This window comes from Gorilla gorilla, chromosome 23 (genome assembly GCF_029281585.2).
Source record: "Gorilla gorilla gorilla isolate KB3781 chromosome 23, NHGRI_mGorGor1-v2.1_pri, whole genome shotgun sequence".
Taxonomy (NCBI): Eukaryota; Metazoa; Chordata; class Mammalia; order Primates; family Hominidae; genus Gorilla; species Gorilla gorilla.
The window spans coordinates 41220883-41241747 of NC_086018.1; the positions used below are offsets into that span (position 1 = coordinate 41220883).

Consider the following 20865-nt stretch of genomic DNA (forward strand, 5'->3'; position numbering starts at 1 on the left):
GAGGAGAGGCCTCCACACCCACTCCCTCTAAGCTTCCAGCCCTACGGAGACATCAGCAGGGTCCCTGTGCCCCACGGCTGGGCTGCACATGGACCTGCAGATCTCCTCTGTGCCCTCCTCCCCACTGCAGGTCCCTGTTGCAGTGCCTCTGGCTGACACTGGCATGCTCTGCCTGGGACCCCCTCCTTTTCTGCAAGTCCTCATTCCCATCAGCCATACCCCAACAGCAGAGAACCTCTGCCTGGGAATGTAAGGCCTAGAGGAAAGGGAGGGGCTGTCCTGCTCACCCCCACCTCAGAAAAGCCACTGTCCCTCCCATCCAAGCCCAGGTGCAGGGAAGGAGCCAGCAGCACAGGGTGGCCACCTACCCACGCAATCCTTCCGGTTCCAGTGGAGCCGCCTCCCTGGGGGACAGACGCACTCGTAGCTGCCCTTGGTGTTGACGCAGCCCTGGTCACAGCTCCCGTTGCTCATGCTGCACTCGTCCACATCTGGAAGCACAGCGGGCGTAAGGGCAGAGGGGAGGCTGGCGGCTGGCGGCTGGCAGGGGAAGGGACCACCCAGGGCAAGAGGGCAAGAATCTCCTGACCCCACCGAGTCGGACAGCATCACGGGATGCAGATGAGCAGTGCACACGCCACACGCGCACACACGCGTGGGTTTATAAGGCTCCTCACAGACCCCAATGTCCCTTCCCCCAGGAACCTCAGTGGTTTTCTGAATTCAAGCAGCTGCACCCCAGGCTAGGGGGCAGAGGAGGTAGCACACGATTAAAGTTCCAACCCAACCAGGTTTTGTGGCGCAGGGAATGAGCACTGCTCAAGGGATTGTGAAACTGATTTTACCGTGGGACTCTGGACAAGCCCTTTTCTAGCCCCGGGTCCCCTGCGGTACAACAGACACCAGGGTGAAAGAGGTCACCACTAAGGCCTTTCCTCCTCTGACCAAAAGCACCTGCTGGAGCTGGGGGAAGGGGCTGGGCCCCACATTCTGTTAGTTCTTGAGCTGCCTGCACTCGGCAGGCCCCAGGAAGGGGTGCCCAAGTTTTCGAGAGTCTTTCCAGAAGAATCTGTAGCCCACCTCCAGAAGCCCAAGCACCAGCTACGTCCTGATCACATTCTTGCCTGACCCTGTCTGATCTTCAAGTGGCCTGGCATCGTGAGTGTGGCTACCCCCAGGTCACAGAAAAGGAAGAGACAGGGGGACTGTCCTTGGCCTCCTAATCTTCACCCACCATGCCCATATAACACCAAGTCCCAGCAGCCTGGCTCTGACTCCTAAATACATCTAGAACCTTCCTCTTTGTTCCGTCCCTGCCCACCCTGCCCCGGCTCCAGCAGTGCATGCTCCCATGCCTGGAGCTGTCTTCCCAGTGGTACCCTGGATTCCACTCTCCTTTCCATGTGGTCACTGGGGCATCTAGTTCCATGAACTTGGCCATATCACACCCCTGCCCAAACCCTCCACAGGCTTCTCATCTGACTGGGAATAAACCCTCAACTCCCCTGTGGGCTCACGCAGCCTGCATGGTGGGATGGCGCCCCCTATCTGCATCTTCCTCTGAGCTCCCTCCTGTGGGCTCCAGTCCTGTGGCTGCCTCTCGGTCCTTCTGTCCACTGCTGTCTCATGCGGATCCCTCTGGAGTGCCTCCCTACCCCCAGCCAAACACTCCCCCTTGAGGATCCCGAATTGCCCCTCTACTCTGCCCCTCTCTGCTGTGAGCCTCCCTGGAACGAGCTGTCTGGAATTTCCATGTATTGGTGCCCCTGCTCCTGGCCCGAGTTCTCTAGTAAATGGGGTTTCCAGCCCCGTGCCCATCGGGCCAAGGCCTGGCACTGGCAGAGACCTGCTACCCACCTCTAACCGTTCCCTGCTACCCCTTGTCTCCCCAGCCCTGTCCCACTTGTCCTTGGCTGAGCCCCTCTGCCCAGGAGTCCCCATCCTTGCTGAGGCCTCAGGCCCCCCAGGGTTGAGGGCAGGGTTGGGATGCGGGGTGCAGTGTAGGTGGCCGTGCGGCCAGGCGCGTGCCTCGGGGGGGAGGTGGCCCTGGCGGGCAGGCTGCAGACCTCCGCAGTGGGTTGTCCCGTAGAGGATGTAGCCGCGGTGACACAGGCACTGGAAGCTGCCCGGGGAGTTGATGCAGGTGTGGTCACAGGTCCGCTCGAAGGAGCACTCGTCGATGTCTGCGTGGCCACAGGGAGACAAAGTTGGGGGAGGAGTTTGAGGGAGTGGTGGGTGGGCACGGCCTGTCACTCTCAGTCACTCAAGGCACATCTTGGACACACAGTCCTTGGGCGGAGGCGCAGCACAGCACCGACCCACAGGAAATGGGAGACTCCTTGCTGCTCGACTTTCCATTGTGTCTCCATTAGCCTTCTGTTTCTGGGTTGGGAGCCACCTCATGTCTTTTCTGGAGACGAGCAGGGCAGAAACATTGTGAATGGAAGGGATTATTATGAATCTCTGCCATTTTACTATCTCACAGTCAACTCCGATTAGGAGTGGTAGAGAGGCATTGAATCCACGCCTGCAGGAAACGGACTGCAGCTGGCTCCAGGGCCCTGGGGAGGCAGCTGACTTGGGACATAAACCTAGGCCTCTTGGATGCTGACCAAAGCATCTTTCCCCATCACCCCATGATGTTTCTTGAGAAAATAAGGAAAACCACACAGGTAAAAAGAGAAGAGGAAATATGCCACCCATAAAGGTCAAAAAGGGAGCTCTGATAGAATGTGAAATGTGATGATGAGCTTCCTGGCAGCCAAGGTAAAAAGGGAAAGAGGGAAGGTCATGGGGTGTTTGTTCCTGGAAAGGAAAAAATGAACCACCATGTTAACTGGAGACAAGTCTGTCCTGGCCATAAATTCTGAGGAAAATGGCTGTTATGGGACAGTTGATGGGGACCCCTGAAGGCAAAACAGACGCCAACCTGCCCCTCCTTGGGCATAGCAGTTAAGAGTTCATTCTTTGAAAACATTAGCTCATGTAGTTTCACAAATATTTGTAATATATGCGTATTTATAAAACCACTAACACAAGGAAGAAATTGTGCATGGTGCTCAAAGGCGAGTGTGCTCCCTCCCAGGGAGGATCTGGGACCTCCGGGATGCTTGCAGCACCTGGGCTAAAATCTGAAGGATGGGACCAGCCTGGAATGAGCGAATGAATGTGAAGGAAGGGTGCTCCAGGCAGTGGCTAGGAGGTAAGAGCATGGGGTGCCCAGGGGATGCACCTGTTCCCTTGGGCCCAGCCCCATCTGAACTCCCCTCCCCTCCTAGGAGCCACCCTGGCAGGTCCACTTGTGTGGAGCCCAGGGGGGACTGGGGGGGTGCCTGGGGTCCCCTGAGTGCCAAGCAAAGGAGCATGGACCCTTCCCTGCTGGACCTGTGGAGCCCAGAGCCCCAAGGCCTCAGAAAGATGAGCCTGGAAGGGGGTGGAAAAGATACAGGTGGGGGTGGGGCGGGTGAGGACAGGGCCTCACAAGCGATCTCACCTCCTCCTCGACAGCCGCCTGCCTCTTTCAGGGGGCAGCTGGGATGCAAGGTCAAGGGCTCTCCTCAGCCCTCTGCAGAAGAACTTGGCAAGGCCAACAGAGAAACAAAGTCAAAGTCAGAAGAACCCTGATAGGGCCTGGACAGACACTGTGCTCCTGACTAGACCTCAGGCCCTGAGGAGAAGACAGGGCCAGGATGCCCGTCCAGGGACGAAGAGGCTGAGCCTGGGGAAGGCAGCGGCTGGCCTGGGGCACACATGATTCTGAGGACGGCAGGCCCTGGCCCTACTCTCACCAGCCTCCTGCTTTTACATTCCTCAGGGACCTTGTGGGAGAACAGCCCTCGCTCCTCAGGGCCTCACCCTGCCCCGTGCCAGCCCCTGAGCTGCACTGACAGGCAGAAGCACAGCTTGGTACCCAGACAAGGCCACATGCTGCCCGCAACTGCTGGTACCCCGCAGGCACAAAACCACCAGAGCACAGCTGGATAATCGTCAGGGAAAGACAGCCCCTGCCCTGCTACATGGGGTGACCCACCCCCTGCACTTTCTCCCAGTGTGGGGCTCACAGGGTACCTGTCTCCTTCCTCATGGCCTCATCCGGCCCCACCAAGTTCCTTGTGGTCCCCTAAACCTCCTCAGGCCGGCAGCGCCATCTCCTGGGTGGGTTTACCTCCCTGGCTCCTCCTGGAAAATCCCTACTCACCCCTCAAGCATTTCACCAACGGACCCTCCCCGTAGCCTTCCCCGACCCCGCTCTGCGCTGCCAGCCTCTGGGCTCCTGCTGCATCCTGGATCCCACTAGACTCTTCCTGGGCCGGGATTCTTGGCTTCTGCCCAGACCCCTCCTCATTATCCTTGTTCCCAGCAGGTGAGGATTGTTCGAGAGCGCCTGCCTGCAATGTGCAACGCTTTCCAACAGATGGCAGCATCCCACCTCCGAAGCCAGAGGAGTTCGATGCTGGGAGGCCCGTGGGCCACCTGGGAAGGGAGGGGCTGGGTGAGCTGATGAGCTGGGCCACCGGCTCCCTCTGCCACCTGGGACATGTGCTGAAGCCCTCCCGAGCCTCAGTGTCCCATCAATAAAAGGAACAGATTGGACTGGATGTCCCCTAGAGTCGTAAAGGACCCCATTCCCTCGGGCCCAGCCCCATCCGCATTCCCCTCCCCTCCTAGGAGCCCGTGTCAGCCCAGGAGGGGAAGGGGCACGATCCCGCTGGGCCCGAGAGCCACCTGGGGCATGGCAGGGGCTCACCCTGGCAGGTGCGCTCGTCGGTGAGCAGCTTGTAGCCCTTCCGGCAGCCGCACTCGAAGCTGCCCACGGTGTTGCGGCAGAAGTGGTCGCAGCCTCCGTTGTTGACCAGGCACTCGTTGATGTCTGTGGGAGCCAAGGGGGATGGAGGAGTGAGAGCCAGCAGAATCAGCCTGTGTGACCAGCGGGGGGACGGCAGGCTAGCGGCAGGGGATGACACTGCCCTGAGTTGCCTGGTGCCCACTTCCCAAGCTGGCTGCTGGCTCCCCAGCTGTGCAGAGGGGTGGGGGCCCTGTCTCGCAGGGGTCAGGGTCGGGGCTGGGTTGTACTGGGAAGGGCCAGCTCCCCAAGCTTCACCACTTCCCCTGAGACTTGGCAAGCCTGGGATGTGAGACATTGAGTAGAGAGGAACTGATGGCTGCTGTGCCCGGCAAGAAAGCAGGGACAGCGACTCTCCCATGTCCTCTCATCTGCAGGTTCAGGGAGGCCGCCTGGCCAGCAGGGAGGCTGGAGCAGGCAGGCACCACTTCTGGTGACCTCGGCAAGCTCCTGGACCCCTGAGCCTTGGTCTCCTGCTTGCAGGGCGAGGACAGGAAGTGCACCCATTTTGAAGGACATCACGAGGACTAGGTGAAAAAACACTTCCACGGTGCCGGTGCTTGGTCAGCGCTCAAGAAACTTTTTACAAAAAGTAGGTGTTTTTGCCTCTGTTTGAGGAGTAGACTGAGGCTTAGAGAGGGAAAGCACCTGGTTCAAGAGGCTTCAAAAGGTAAGTGGGGAGCTGGGCTATGCAGCGGGCCTGACGCTCCCCCCTTTCCCAGCCTGACTCCCCGCCTGTTTGTTTGAGCTGCTTCTTTGCTTAACAGTGAATGAGTTGTAGTATGCTCCGAAGGTTGCCTGGCCCGATCCCGTGTAATAAATGATGCCATCCTGAGCAACTCTGCCAGGCAGCCTCTGCTTGCACACCTCCAGGGACAGGAAACTTTCTCCCTCCCAGCATGGCCTGCTGGCCGATGCCTCACAGATGTCTTCCTCACCCTAAACACAGCCCTGACCCCTGTGAGCCTCCATGCTCCTGCTCCCTTGTCGGGCCCATCTGGGCTTTGCCCTTAGGCCTTGGGCCAGCCTGGCATTCTGTGCCATTAGAGGTCCCTGTCCCCAAGGGGCCTCTTCTCCAAGGGACACAGTCTCAGCTACTCCCAAATTCCTCCTGGGTCCCGACCTCCAGGCCCCCATGCTGGCCACCCCCTCCAGACTCTCTCCAGCAGTGAGTAACAAAAATAAGAGGTTTTATTTCTACACTGCAGGGTGGCTTAAAAAAATAATCAGTGCTGGCCGGGCACGGTGGCTCATGCCTGTAATCCCAGCACTTTAGAAGGCTGAGGTGGGCGGATCACCTGAGGTCGGGAGTTCCAGAGCAGCCTGACCAACGCGGAGAAACCCCATCTCTACTAAAAATACAAAATTAGCTGGGCGTGATGGCGCATGCCTGTAATCCCAGCTACCCGGGAAGCTGAGGCAGGAGAATCGCTTGAACCCAAGAGGTGGAGGTTGCGGTGAGCCAAGATTGTGCCATTGCATTCCAGCCTGTGCAACAAGAGTAAAACTCCATCTCAAACAAAAAAATAATAATAATCAGTGCTGCCTTTCACGACGGTGGTCTCACCCTGACTTGCAGAAGCAAAAAGGAGGCAGCAGAAGAGGCCCTTCCAGGGAGGACAATGGGAAGATCAGCTCTTGTTGGTCACCAGCCACGTCTCAGCAGACCTGCCAGACACAGATTCCAGCATCTGCAGAGCCCGTCCTGGGCATGGTTGCTGAGCCAGGTACCTGAAGGGCCCTGTCCAGTGTCACTGGCACCGCTCTGTGCAGAAGGTAAGTCTGCCCCCACTTTACAGATGGCACTGAGCCCCGTAGAGGCAACTTGTTCCTGGCACTGCTACTCTGACCTCAGGCCGGCCCATGTCGCTCTCTCTTTTTTTTCTTCAAACCAAACAGGCTGGACTCGATACCTGCCCAAAGTCCTAAAGCAGTGTTCCCAGGCAACATCCCCCAACGATGACAAAACCAGGCTATTAGAAGTCAAATCTCTGGTCAAGAATATTAGAGGAGTGCAGGGCTGAGATGCCCACATGGCTCTCTGGGAGCCTCGGGGAGGGACGTGGCATGTACTTTCTGGTATCATCTCATGTGACCTTCAAAACAACCCAGACAGCAGGCTCCCATTTTACAGATGAGGTCACAGCACCACACGCAGGAGCCGGGTCTCAGCCAGCACCATCTGAACCCAAAGACGGGCCTGCTGCAGCAGCACATCACGCTGGCCCTGCAGCCACCAAGAAAGAGATATGAAGCCCAGCTGTGCTGGTCCAGGGCGGAGGCTTAGGAATCTCTATCATTCCTTCCCCCCCAGCCCCGGGATTATAGGCAGATGGGGAATTTCTAGATAGAAGTCTCAGGTAGAAGAACAGAGGCCCATCTTGACTCTGCCTCAGTTGGCTGTGTGATGCTGGGCAGGGAAAGGCACCTCTCTGAGCCTTAGGATCCCATCTGCAAACCGGGCTTCTAAATGGTGCCTCTCCTAGCATCGCCTCTCCCAGCATCCTTAGCAAACTGAAATGAGCTGAGGCTGCTAAGCAGACAGGGGCAGCACGTGATCATTCTCACCACTCCTGCCTCCTCAGTGGAGCCTCAGGCCTTCCAGAACCCCCAGCCCCATCCCCTGCCCCATCTGGGCCTGTCTGCCAAGGGGCTGTCATAGCAACCAGACAGGCAGAGGGAGGCATGTCTGACTGAGGCCCGGGCTGGTGTAGCTGGCTGCCTGGGGGTCAGGATGGAGGGAAGCCCCCTCCTCACACTACCTCAGGATATAGTGAAGGGGGTGCTGGGCTCATGGCCCCTGGGGTGCAGCTTTTGCACCTCTCTGCCCTTCCACTCCTTCCTGGGTTCCCACCCCACTGCCCCACACCAGGCAGCCAGCACCACCTTCTGCACACAAATCTGGCTGAGTCCCTGCCTGCTGGCCAGCATTCTGAGGCTCCTGAGTCTGCTAGAATGTGGGCCCTCTCTCTGCAGAGGCTCCCAGAGCTTCCCTTCCAGCCCGGCCAGGCTGCTTTGCCTCCTTTCTCCAGGCTGCTTGGCTCCTGCCCTGGCAGCCTGGACTCCAGTGACCGCACCCAGTACAGCCACAGCCCCCCTCTCACCTGCTGACCCCAGCCCTGGGAAAAACGGCTCTTCCAGAAAGCCTTTCCCAGTGTTTTTCCAGAGCCAGTAGCTCCCTCTTCACGGGAGCTCCTGCCTTTGGGGGCATGAGAGGGCCTTGGGACACAGACTTGGGGGTGGCTGTTCCTGTCTGGTGCCCCAGGGCCCAGCGTGAGTGTCTAGGAACGCTCACCGAATGAAGGAATGGGTCAGGGTGATTCCAGACAATGGAGTGGGTCTGAGGGTTGAGGGAAGGGTGGGGTCTTGGGCCACTGAGTGGACTCTTTGGATACATCACCCAGGGTTGGAGCTTGAGTGAGTGTGCATGGGGGCAGGGCGATGGGGTGAGCTATAGGGACGCACAGGACACTGGTTCTGGCTCCCTCCTGCCTATCTCACGTGGGGGACCATGTAGGGGAGGGCTTCTGGGTGGGAGCAGAGGGAGGGCACAGGGTCATGGGCTGGCACCATCCTGGAGTGCCCAGCAGGGAGGGCCAGCTGCTAGGCGGGGCTGTCCAGGTGGCGGTCACTCGAGGGCACCATTGCTCCCACTCGGGTAAAAGCCCTGGCTGTGGCCTGCCTGGCCCAGAGCACTGCAGAGGGAGAAGAGGAAACAGGCGGTAGGTGGGGGGTTCTCCCAGATTGTTCTGGAGATGCTGGGAAGAGGGGCAGGTGTCCCTGAGGGAAATGCAGGCTCCCGCTGAGGAAGGGAAGATACACGTCTGCTTTCTCTCACTGCCAGCCACCGGCAGCCCTTCCCTGCTTCCTTCAGCTACAGTCACTTCCCCATCCTCCCAACTCCTCACTTGCCAATGGCAAGCAGCGGTCCTGCATCCTTATTCTTGAGGCCCAGAACCCCCTTCCTCTTGGGGGGACCGATTAGCAAGATAACCACCTTCCAACACCAAACGGGCACGGTACCCAGCAGGGAGCCCTTGAGATGAGGGCTTAGGCGCATCTTCCAGGCCCCCCTCGTCCCCGACATTTGGACAAAACCTCCCAACTCTCCCAACCCTGCCTCCACCTGCCCACGTGACCCCCACCTGCCCGGGGTTTGCAGCCCTGGGTTGTCCAAGCCCGCTGTGACCTTTGCTCTCCAGCCACTCCCCTTGCTTGACATTGACATTTTGGCTTTCCGAAAACATGGAGCCTTTGAACTCTCTCCTTTGAGTTCCTCCCCAGACCCTGCCAAGATCAGGGTGTGCACCTGACCGAGGAACCAAACCCTGGGGCCAGGGTCTTCAATTTGTTGGGAATCCTCCTGCCTGTGCCTCTCCAGCCAGGGCTGGGAACATACCAACGACACCAACCCTGGGGCTGGAGGCCACCGTCTGGTTTCTCAGGCTCCCTGAGGTGGTCCTGTGGGCAGTTCTAGCCAGTCCCTTGGTGCTGAAATGTGGGCATCTATGGACATGTCTAGTCTCTGCCTTCTCTATGTCTGCTGCCAGTCCTGCCTTGGCATTGCCACGAGCCTGAGTGACAGCAGCTGTGCCTGGCTGCTGGTCTTCCAGACCCTACTGTGACCCCACTGTGGCCAGAGTCAGTTCAAAATGAAAACCTGGGTGTGAGCCTCCCCTGCCCAGTGCTGACTGGGACCTGGCCAAGCTTGTAGGGTAGCCCTGGGCCTTGCGCCATCTGGCCTGCCTCCTTTGTGTCTTTCCCAGTCCCAGGTCCTTGAACCCACCGGCCTCTGGCAACAGTCACAGTGCTGAAAATGCTTCCCCTGACCCCGTCATTGCCTGATAAATGCCTCTTCCCCTCAGCCCTCCCCGGCCTCCCCCAGCCTCCTGCCATACTGAACTTCTCTATCCCACACCAAGCAGCCTGTAATACTCAATTATCTTAGTGATTTTAAAAATGAAAACCTGTCTTCCGCACTCAGTAGAGGACCCCTACAGGCAGGAACCATCTCTTTTATTCATCCTGTCTCACTGGAACCCGCATACAATAGGAGCCCAGAAAACATACCTGTTCCGTGAGCGAGTGAGATGATCTCTAACCTTGGCCAGTGGGAGCCAGGGCCCTAAGGGCTCTGAGTGCAGCCACAGCCCAGGGCTGGGCGTCCATGGAGGAGGTTTGGCCAAAGGGCCAAGTGGGGCAGCCTGGTGAAAGGGCCCCGACCGCTTGAAGAGCAAAGGAAATGTGGTTGGGTGGGGGGGTTGGGGGGTCATCTTGGGGCTGTGGACATCACTCCTGAGTGCCACCCTACCCTCAGAGCCAGAACCAGAGCAGGAGGAAACAAGTGTCCCTTGGGCTACTGAGGGATGGTTAGGGGGCAGCAGTGGGAGCCCCAATCCCAGTAGCCCCCTCTTGGGCCACATGCCTGCCCTGCACCAGGCCCCTTTCTGGCCCAGACAGGGTGGCTCCTGGCCTCCAGACCCCATTCCAACAGCCCCAGCCTTGCCCAAGGAATTAAGCTCTGCCTGCCCCTCTGGCCCTCCGAAGGCAAATGCTGGCAGGCTGTGCCATCGCCGGGCTGTGAAGATGCCCAGATCTGCGCAGACCTTGGGCTTCCTTGGCCAGTCACTCCTGGCACTGAGTCATGTGGCGAGGACTCAGATGCCACCCACCTGCCCACTTGCCTGCCAGGAACATACCAAGGCTATTAACAGGCTGAGCGGCGGCCACAGAAGGGCTTTATTTTCAAATAAACAGGCGGAAGCCCTGTTATTTCTGTCAATAATCACTCGGTTCTTCCCAGCAAGTTGGCAAGGAAGAAGTCATACACTGTACAAAAATACATTTATTTTTACAGGCTTAAAAAAAGTCCACCTCAAGCTATTTTAAGTCGCCCTAACCTCCACTTTCAATATTTTCCCCGACGGGACTTTGGAAGTTCCAGTTCCTCTCCCCTCCACGCCCTGCTCTCTAGGCTCTCCCTTCCTGGCAGAGTGTGGGGGTACTGGCCAGCGCTGGGGTGGGGGCGTTTGGAGGGTGGTCTGGAGCGATGCTGGGGGCACTGAGCACTGCCCCTCACCCTTCTGCACAGAGGGCTCCGGCACTCAGGCCTAACACCCTGCCCCAGGGCCCACAGCTTCTTGGGGCTCCGTCTGTCCTTTGGTGGTAGCTGGACCTCCTCATCTGCAGGGTTGTCTCGAGAGCCCACCCAGCTCTCCTCTCCCAGCTCCCTGGGCTTCCTGTTTCCTGAGGGTCCCCTCAACCCAGGAGGTACTCAGTAAGTCTTTGTGGGGTGACTCAGGGGACAAGTGGGAGGATACACCTCTGCCTTCCCTCACTGACAGCCACCGGCAGCCCAGCCCTGTCCCTCCTTCCTTCAACCACAGTCACTCTCAGGTCTTCCTGACTCCTCATTTTCTGATGGCAAGCAGAAGTCCTGAGTCCTTATCTTTTCAGATGGGATCCCCCTAGCCTCGCCCCCCTAGTAGTGACACACTGTCCTTATTTTTCCTGGCATGAGTAGACCTGTGTGTCCCAGATGGCCCTACACCAGACTGTCCCCATCAGCTCTGCAAGACCCACTGCAACCAAACGTCAAGGGGTTCGGAAATGCGCCACATTCTGCGCGCCTTGGGAAGCCACACTATCACTGAGGGCCCAGGAAGTCCCACAGTAGAGACGCTGGCTTAACTGTTTAACCCAGCGTGCAGCCAAATTCTCTGACATCAGTGCCTTTTTGGCCCAGGAACCTGCTGATATGCCGTGGGACCTGTGTTCTCTCGAACTCTGCTGGGGACCCTGCTGCTGGCCAGCCCTCCCCCTTCCTGGCCTCTCCAACAGCAAAGCAAATGATTGCCACGTGTCCTTTCCCACAGCTACACGTGGCCCCCGTTCAGCCCAGCCCTGGGCCTGGCTATGCAAGCACACGGAGGCTCTTGGCCAGGCCAGTACAGGCAGGGGCACCCACACAGCTCCACATGCTGACCTTTGCATGTCTTCCCGTCCGGCTGCAGTGTGAATCCAACAGGGCAGCTGCATCGCACGCCAGTGGCTGTGTCCTTGCATGTCCGGTCACAGCCTCCGTTATTGACTGCACACGTCTCTGGGGAGGGAAAGCGATAGAGACCTCAGTTTCCTTGGACAGAAGCCACTGGCTTTCCCCTTCCGTGGAAAGATCTATGAGACAGGAGACCCGGGTTCAAGCTCTGGCTCTGGCTGTGGGACTCTAGGGAAGCTGTGCTGCCTCTCTGAGCCTCAAGCTCCCCATCTGTGAAATGGGGGAATGACACCATTCCTGTGGGGTTGCATGTGGTGAGGGATGAGTACACTGCAAACTGCAGAGGGCTGTGCTTATACAGAGGCTGCTGCCAACAGGGTCAAAACTGCTATCTGGGCCAGACTGGCCTGGCTGTATTTAACTGCCCGAGGCTGGATTCCTAAAACTTTGACCTGCCTGGACTCAGACTCCAAGTCCAGGCTAGAGGTTACTTGGAGGTGACTGGGGCCCCCAAATGCATCTCAGTACAGACTGGCTTGTGGCCCCGGCCAGGGAGCCGAGGGGTAGGTTCTGAGGGCTCACACACCATCCATCACCTTGATGAGGCTTTCAGCCCAACATCTGTTCTCACTGAGTGATATGCCAAAGGCATCTGGTTTTTGTCCACTTGAAGCTTGTCTAGTGCTTTTTTTTTTTCTCCAAAATTCAAAGGGGCTAGAGTGGCTCAGGGCATAACCGAGGTCATTGAAGCCGTCATGCCGTGAGTGATCCCCCTCAGGTCTGGAGGAGGGGCTGGCAGAGCTGGCACACCAGGATGCTGGGGGCTGGTCCAGCCCTCGGGTCTCTGCCACCTGGGTTTCTTCCTAAGCATCTGGCAGGCTTTTATCTTGTGGAAGCTGTGGCTGCATGGGCTTCCCTCTTCGCCTTGCTGCTGGGAGGCGGAAAGCCAAGGGGCGCCCATCTCTTATAACCTGGATCCCCCTGCCTGCCTTCGCCTCGGCATCACCCGGACTCCTGGCCCTGGTGTGCCTTCTCCCTTAAGGGTCTCCCTAATGGGTTTACTCTGTTCCTGTGCTGTGGGGTCTGCGTTTCTGCAGGCTGGGGGGAGTCAATGAATACATACCCTCAGCTGTCAGGACTCCCTGGTGCTAATTAAATGAAATGCATGGTGCCTTTCCTTTGAACTTCACCTTGTAGGGGTGTGCAGGGGGAGAGGGGAAGCTCATGTTCCCCTGTGTGTGTGTGCGCGAGTGTGCATCTGAGATTCTGCAGGGCTGAAGTGGTGGGCGTCGTCCTCATGGTCATGGCTGAGCCATCACCACCGTAGGATGAGCTGCGGCTGCCAGTGGACGGTGCGTGGTCTTGACCCTGACACTCTTCCTGGCTCGTCCTCTGTGTGTCTCCTCAAATCCTGGACCTCAGCTGGGCATGGGTGGTTTCTATGAACCAGTCTTTTGCCCTCCCATCTCCTGCCATGGCAGTGTGCTGGTCCCAGGGCTTGGACGCCTCCCTCCTGTTCATCCTTCAAGGCCTGGCTCAGAGCCCACCTCCGCAAGGAGCCTCCCTGATACCCCAGACACGGAGGGAAGGTGTCATCCTTCCTCAGGCTCATGCAGGTGGTATGACTGGCACTTGGCCGGCTTATGCCCTCTGGGCCATCTACTGGGACAGTGGAGGTGGGCAGGCCAGGGAATGAGTCCTGGCTGTCACTCACGGAGCCCCCCAGGCAGCCACCCCTTGGGGCTGCACCTCCGCACTCACACCTGGAAATAAGGACGAGCCTTCTCTTCCAGGGCGGAGGTGAGGGTCAAATCAACCCGCTTACAAGGGCCTGGCTTGTTAGTTTCCTCCCTGGGCTGACAACCAGAGAGGGAACTCCTGCCGCCCACTCCCAATCCAGGAGCCAATGGGCTCCCCTCCTGCCTTCTCAGCTTTTCCTGTGGGAGAGCCCCCCTCTGGAGAGGTGGGCAGAGAATGTGCCTGTTTTCCAGGTGGAGGTAATTCAGGCTCAGGCCTTGGAGAGATGGGGGAACATGGCAGGGTGCAGAGGGTGGGGGAGACAGGTGCTGAAAACTCAGGGCTGAGGGCACCGGGCCTCTGCGGAGGGGGAGGTGAGGTGTGGTGCAGGCGCTAGGGGCAGTGACCCTGAGAAACAGACCCGGCCAAACAGACTCCAAGAATCCTGGAGGCTCTTCTCTTCCCTGAAGTCCCTAATGGGACTCGGAAGCTCCACCTGAAAGGTCACCCGCTCTCTGGACGAGGCAGCTTGAGTTCACGAGTTGCCTCAGTCTGTGGCTGCTATGTAAACATCGGGCTTTGAACGAGGGGCTCTTAGTCCCTTAGGGCCTGTTCTTGGGTGCTGACCACCCCGCTCCACAGCAGGGGCCACGTGGTCACCACGGGCTGGGCCCTGCTCTGCCTCCCACTCTCATGCTCCCAGCCTCGTGGCTCCTGTGCCCTCCTCTTCCCTGAAGAGGATCCGGTACGGAGCATCAGAAACTCGGCCCAAGGCTGTGCAGCCTCAATGGCAGAGCTGGAGGGGACCTGCTCCATCTGAGTCTAACCCCCTTGGCTCCTTGCGGGCAGTGACCCATCTGGCAGCTCCAGGGCCCTACCATCAAGCACGTGCCGCTGGACTCTTCATCATCCTCCTCTAGCAGCTCCTCCCCCAGTGCTCCCTGTCTGCAGGAATGCTACTCCTACCTGCCCCAAGCCGAAGACAAGGAGCCCCCTCCTCTCCCCCTGGGACCCACGGCCTGGGCCTGCTGCTTCCCCAGCACTTCCTAGCTCTAGCCCCTGCTCTTACTATGGCCAGGCCACCAGTGTCCTCCTGCAACTGTCACTACCTCCCATGGTCCCTCCTTCACACCACTGTGTCATCCTGGGCAGCCAGAGAAACGTGCCCATGTCAGGCTCATGTAAGAGCGCTGGGAGCCAGCAGTCCCCGGGACGTTCTCTGCCAGGCCCTGTGCAGGCAGGGAGGGTCAAGTGGAGGGAGCAGTCTGGCCTTGGGCCCGCCCTCACCTCTTCCCGCTTCGGGGCCTGGGGCAGGCTGCAGCCTCTTGCCTGGGGCTCCATCCCTCCTCTACAGCACAGGGATGGCCATTTATGCGGTGCCCACCTCAGCCATATTGTGAGGTTTTTAGAGGTTCACTATAAATGCAAGACGGGTAGAGGGAACAACAGTGGAACTGACCTAGGTCCTTTGGGCTGAAGTGAGGGCTGGGGACTGAAGTCTACAATGACAGGACAGGCGGGCCTGGTGGGGCCGAGCACCGCGTCCCTGGGAGTCTTCAAGCAGAGGCTCTGGTGCTGTTGCTGAGGAGGCCCCTGCCTTCCATGACAACCAGCCTGGCCATCACTCCAGCTCCCCCTCTCTGAGAGCCTCAAAAAAACAGCCTCACTTCTCCTGTTCCTCAGGACCAGAGGCCACCCAGACCTGGTATTAGGCCACGGCTGTCTCAGAGACAGTAAGAAAGCAGGCCAGGCTGCCTTTACCACGGGGCCCCTCCAAATAAAAGCAGCAAACGGGGCCCAGAGGCTGCGGCAGTGGCATCTCTGCCTGGTGGGGAGGTTGGGAGTGGGCTCTGGGCCTTCCTCCTCCTCACCCATGGGCCTTCTCTGGGTCCCATCCCGGCCTCTGCCCCCTACCAGGGGCTGACATTATGGCCTCATGAGGAATCTCCCCCACCCTGAAACACACTTGTGGAGGGCGGCTCAGGCGCCTGGGACTGGGAAGAGGAGGAGGACGCAGAGCAGCCTCCAGGAGCTTCGTCCTGGGGAGCTAAAGACAGAATTTCCTTGTGGACCCCGGGAGCCCTCCCGTCTCTCTGTCCCCAGCCTCTAGACAAAAGCTACAGAGCTCTTGTCTAGAGGCTTTCTCTCTCCACCTGGAGAGATCATGGAACAATACAGCCCTTTGTAGTGGACAAGGCACCTATCATCCATGAACCTCAGCAGGCCTCACAGCAGCCCCGGGGGACACAGAAGTGCCAAAGCAGACAGGCCCGGAGGCATGGAGAAGTTACATTGCCAGTCCAGGCAGGAATGGCTACATCATTTGTGGAACCCAACGCAAAATAAAAATGGAATGGCCTTGTTCAAAAACTGCTAAGAATTTCAAGACAGAGACAGAACATGAAACCAATCGTGGGCCCTTCTAAGGGCGGGGTCCTGGGCCACCACACACGCCGCACACCCTAGAAGCTGGCCGTGTTCAGGTCACACAGCTATTGGGAGGAGCCAGTATTTGAACCCTGGGCTGCAACACTCCAGGCTGATGAGTAAGCGGGCCAAGGCCAGAGAATCAGGGCTTTGATGGGATCCTCACCATGAGGTCTGCACCCCCTGGTGCCCTGGCTTCCTCCTCCAGCTGGTGGGGAGAGCACTCACCCTGTAGGGCAAGGGTGGCCAAGGAGGAGGAAGGCCAGGCGCAGGGCTGGCTGGGGCTCGAAAGCATGTGGGGAAAATCTCAGACAAGTTAAAAGGTCTGGCCTTTGGTCTCTCTCTGGGGAGCTCCTACTTTGGGCTGGGCCCTGCAGGGGAGGCCGGGCGCTCCACTGGACCCTGCATGCAGCCTGCCAGCGCTCTGACAGAGGGAAGCAGGGGCGAGGACAGAAGGATGCCTGGGAACAGCTGCAGCCACTGCTGGCCTTTGGGTTGGCACTGCCTGCTTACGCTGCCCCAGGTCTGGGACAAGGTCCTTAAAGGACAGTCTCAGTCACCGTGTGGTGGACAGAAGGGACAGGCGCTATGCAGGCAGAATAACAGGGTTCCACATGCCGGCTGTGTGACCCCAGGCAAGTCCCTTGGCTTCTCAAAGTCAGCTTCTGGATGTGTAGCATGGAGATGATCCTATTTACCACACAGTTCTTGCAAGGCCCAGGCAGAACAGTGGATGCGACAGTGCTTTGGAAGCTGCTCTGGGATTGGGTCCACACTCTCACTGTTGGTGCCATTCTTGGAAGCTCTGCCTATGGAGACTCAGAACCCACAGGCAGCTGCTAATTCATTCAATGATTATTATCTGAACTTCCCTGCCCTGCTAGGATGCGCCTTGGACATAGCCCCTGGTCTTCACAGGCGGGTCAATTTCACGGTGCTAGGTGGCCGGGAGAGGGGAGCTACAGAGATGAATGTGACATGCCCCAGGTGTCAACAGCTTATGGAGTGGCGGGGGGCATGAAATAAGGCCCAGACGTCGCCTTTCTCTCCTGGGTCTGCGCCTTCCTCTCACACTGCCCACCTCCCAGCCCATGCCCCGCCACACCCCAGCACGGTTCCTCAGGGTTCTACAGGGCACCCCCCTTGGCCTTGAATAACCAACTCCTCAGGACACAGCAGGCCCCACCTGCCTCCCCGAAAGCTGTCCCGAGCCTTGCCCTGGCTTCTGCCCCATAGGGCAGCGCTGTCTGTGTGTGCAGAGGCCTCTCCCACTGACCACACGCTATCCAGGCAGGGCAGCGTCAAGGTGACCAGCACGGCGGAGGTGTCTAATGAGTTGTGCTCAACGACTAGATTAATGAGCAGGGACTCTGGAGGCCCCACGAGGAACAGAAGCAAGTCAGGGAACTGGGACCCTACCCTCTGTTGGGCCTGGAAGGGAGAGTGAGCTGGGAGGCGAGGTGGGCAGGACTGAAGGGCGAATGTGCCCCTGGTGGAGGAGGCAGTGCGGTGCTGCGCTGTGCAGGGCACAAGGGCACTCTGTGGTGCACAATGGGAAGTGGGTGTGGGTGCCAGTCTCAGTGCCAGCACACGGGGGGACTGTGGGCAAAGGACCCTCCCCTCCCTAGGCCCTGGGTTTCCCGCCTGTGTTGTGCCTGAACATCGCTGAGGTGCTTTTCACCAGGGCAGAGGCTCTGATCCGGTGGGTCTGGCATGGGCCCAGCATCCCACAAAGGCCCTGCCATCCCTTCTTCCTCCCTGCCCCTCAGTGGCCTACCCTGATGATGGGGGCAGCCCGGGGTCCTCACCAGAACCTGCTGATCCCTCAATCAGGGCTGGCCCACCTGCCCTTCTGTCCCTAGAATCAACAGAAGCTGCGGTGAAAAGGGATTGGCCGGCCCTTCCGGCAGATCTGGGGACCTCTGACCTCTGACCATCTTCCCACAGCTGGCTGCTGAACCCTCCATGGCTCCCATCGCTTTGGGATAAAAGCCACGCCGTGCTCCCTGGCAATCCCCTGAGGCAGTGGCCCTGGTCTCCCTGGCTGGCCTATCTCCTGAGGGGCCCTCTGAACTCCGGGGAGGCCCTGTGGCCTGTCACTAGTGTTGTGCAGCAGCCTTGTGGCCAGCGCTGTGCTGGGCACCACGAATGTGGCCTCCCTCGCGCCTCTGACAGTCAGCAGGGTGTGGTGGAGGGGACTTGACACCCTCAGCAGAGGGCCGCGCCTGGTCCTGACCACGCCTCCCCGCCTGCCTCTACCTCCACTGGGCAAATGGTCAATCCTGAGACCTGTCTGCTGGGGGGATGCCGGCTGGGTCTGCCCCAGGGCTGCCTGGGGACACGCTGGTGACAGTGCATGCAGGTGGTGGCGCGGGTGGGGTGGGGCTCAGTGTGGCTGGACGCAGGGTGACTGCGGAGGCTGCAGCCCTGACAAGGAAGTGGCTCTCAAGGAGAACATGGGACAGGACACCCCGGCAGGCTCCTCCAGAGCCAGCGCTGCTCGTGTCTAAGGCTGCGGGGCCCCAACGCCCGTGATCCCCAAGGGCCACCCAGGCCTCTGAGGCAGCCCAGGGTCTCCTGGACTCTGCCTTTTTAGCATACAGCCCCGTGACTCCGAGGCCCATTTTGGCCCTCTGTTGACCTTAGCCTGGCCCTGCTGAAATAAAAGGCCCACAGGCCTGCACCATCCTCAGGGCCTCCGTCTACCTGAGAACCGCGCTGCTTGGGGAACAATTTGCAAGGCAAATTATTGTCAGTGGCACTGTCTTCCAAGGCAGCAGGTGGGGCCTCAATTCCAGGATGCGCTAGGAGTGTGGCAAGCCACCTTCTCTCGTGACTAGTGGGCGGGTGGGTGTTCCCGCACCTGCTCAGAAAGCAGAAGCCACTGGGATGGATGGTGCCCTGCAGGACTGTGGCATGGGGGCTGCAGGGAGGCCTGAGAGCTGGTGGCACCAGGTGTATAGAAGATGCCCACCCAGGAGCAAGACAAGCCAACCTCAGGAGAGGTCTCCTCACTTGGTTTGAGGGGTCCCGAGTGCCCCTTGGAGGACAGGGAGGTTTCATATTAAAGCAGGTGGCAGGAGCAGGGCCTCCAGCGGCCAGTCTCCCCCTGCCTTGCCTCCTTCACTTCCTGCCTCTACCCTGGCTCCTCAGTGAAGGGTGCTTAGGGCAGACAAGGGGGCTCCCCTGTGGGTGGGATCCCTGGGGCCCACCCACAGGAGGCATCATGGCCGTGCCCCAGGAGGCTTGGGGGGTTGAGATGCGGTAAGGGGAAGGAGCTGGTGAGGGCAGGCAGCTGGGAAGCAGCTGGGCCAGTGCTCTTCCTGTGCACCAGGCGGCCCCTCCAGCTGTGTGTGCCCAGGGAGGCTTGGGGATCTGATCAACAGCAGCTCACACTCACTGAGCAGGCTCATGCCAGGCCCTGTGCAAAGCCTGGGGAGGCAGAGCTATCACCTGCCTGCCCCTGGAGGGGAAGGGGTGTAGTATAGAGGGAACTGGAAGAGCTGCTCTCACCTCTCTGAGCTTCGGTTTCCTTATCTGTAACACTAAACCTTGCAGGCTGCCGGGAACATTGAACATGTCTGGTTATACAGACAGCTCAGCCTGGAGGCTGCTCAACAGAGGGAAGCCTTGCTCCAGGTTTTCATGGGCTGCCCCGGAGATGTGGCTGAGGACAGATTAAACAACAACCTGGGGCAGAAGGAGGCAGTGCCCACCTCTGCTTTCAGGTGGGCCTCCGGCAGTGATGCGTTCCCCACTCCCACCCTCCCACCCTGTGACTTCGTGGGGATGGGGGCGGGGCAGGGAGTAGCTGGCACCTGGAGCCTGTGTCCATGCTCTCTCCCTCTCCCTCTCCAGAGCTTCAGCCTGGGAGCTGTGCAGGGCTCCTGGAGGGGTCCGGGTTATAGGCACCAGGCACTGTTAATCCTGCTGGGTCTCCAGGGCTCCTGGAGGGATCCGGGTTATAGGCACCAGGCACTGTTAATCCTGCTGGGTCTCCAGGGCTCCCGTCAGCCCATCACTATGACCTGACTGAGGCCAGGCTGGCTCCGGGCTTCTTGTCTCACTGTCTGGGACTTGCCATCAAGCTTTTGTTCCTCCCTGGCATTCCAGAGTGCCCTAGTGACATGCTCATGGCCGGTGATGGTGAAGAAGGAAAGGATGGAAAGTGGCTGCGCACCTGCTACGGGCCACACACAGGGCCAGGTGCAGCCTGTCCAGTGCCTCAGCTAAGCTTCTTCAGAGACTAGAAGTCATCTCTGTAAATGAGAAACTGAAGCTCAGATGTGAGCTGGCCCTGGGGTGCTGGTGGAGCTAGTGACTGGGGAAGCCAGGACTGAACCCGGGTCTGACTCTAGAATCTGGCTTAGGATAACCAGAAAGGATCACCGTGTGCTTGACTGGAGTGAAGCTCCAACCACGGATTTCTCTGCTCTAAGAACAAATGCACGGTCCTTAGAGCAATGACACAGCCTGGCTGAGCAACCTGAAACCACCCACCTTCCTTGGGTCAGACCAGGAAATCTCGCCTCAGGAAGCTGGGAGCTGCTGGGAGCTGCCTGCTACTCCTCAGTCAAGTCAGGGCTAACCTTGGCCTGCAGTCACCACCTGGCCCGCCCTTAGCTGGATCCAACTAGAGAGAGGCAAGGGTGGCTTGGATGGGGAGGGCTGCAGGAGGAGCAGGCCGTTGCCCCCCAGGTAGGTGGGGTGAGAGGGAGCCGGGCAGGGTGGCAGAGGGGCCCGGTCGGGCCTGTTTTTACACTTGGGCTCCTCCTGAGAATGCAGGTGAAGAGGGTGCCCTTTTCTTGGGCACCTTCCATTACAGCTCCAGTGGACATCAGTATTACCATGTGGGCCTGCA

At 59.1% G+C, this 20865-nt stretch overlaps 1 protein-coding gene across 2 annotated transcripts in view; it reads right to left on the reverse strand.

The window, feature by feature from the left end:
- The window catches only part of SCUBE1 (signal peptide, CUB domain and EGF like domain containing 1), a 143011-nt gene that overhangs the window by 24690 nt on the left and 97456 nt on the right, over positions 1–20865 (reverse strand). For both annotated transcript variants that reach the window (XM_031005666.3, XM_055374812.2), the window contains 4 exons: positions 11829–11945; positions 4748–4870; positions 2067–2183; positions 369–491 (listed from right to left, as the gene is read on the reverse strand). In XM_031005666.3, coding sequence (XP_030861526.1) covers positions 369–491; positions 2067–2183; positions 4748–4870; positions 11829–11945 — 480 coding nt within the window. The remainder of the gene's footprint in view (positions 1–368; positions 492–2066; positions 2184–4747; positions 4871–11828; positions 11946–20865) is intronic.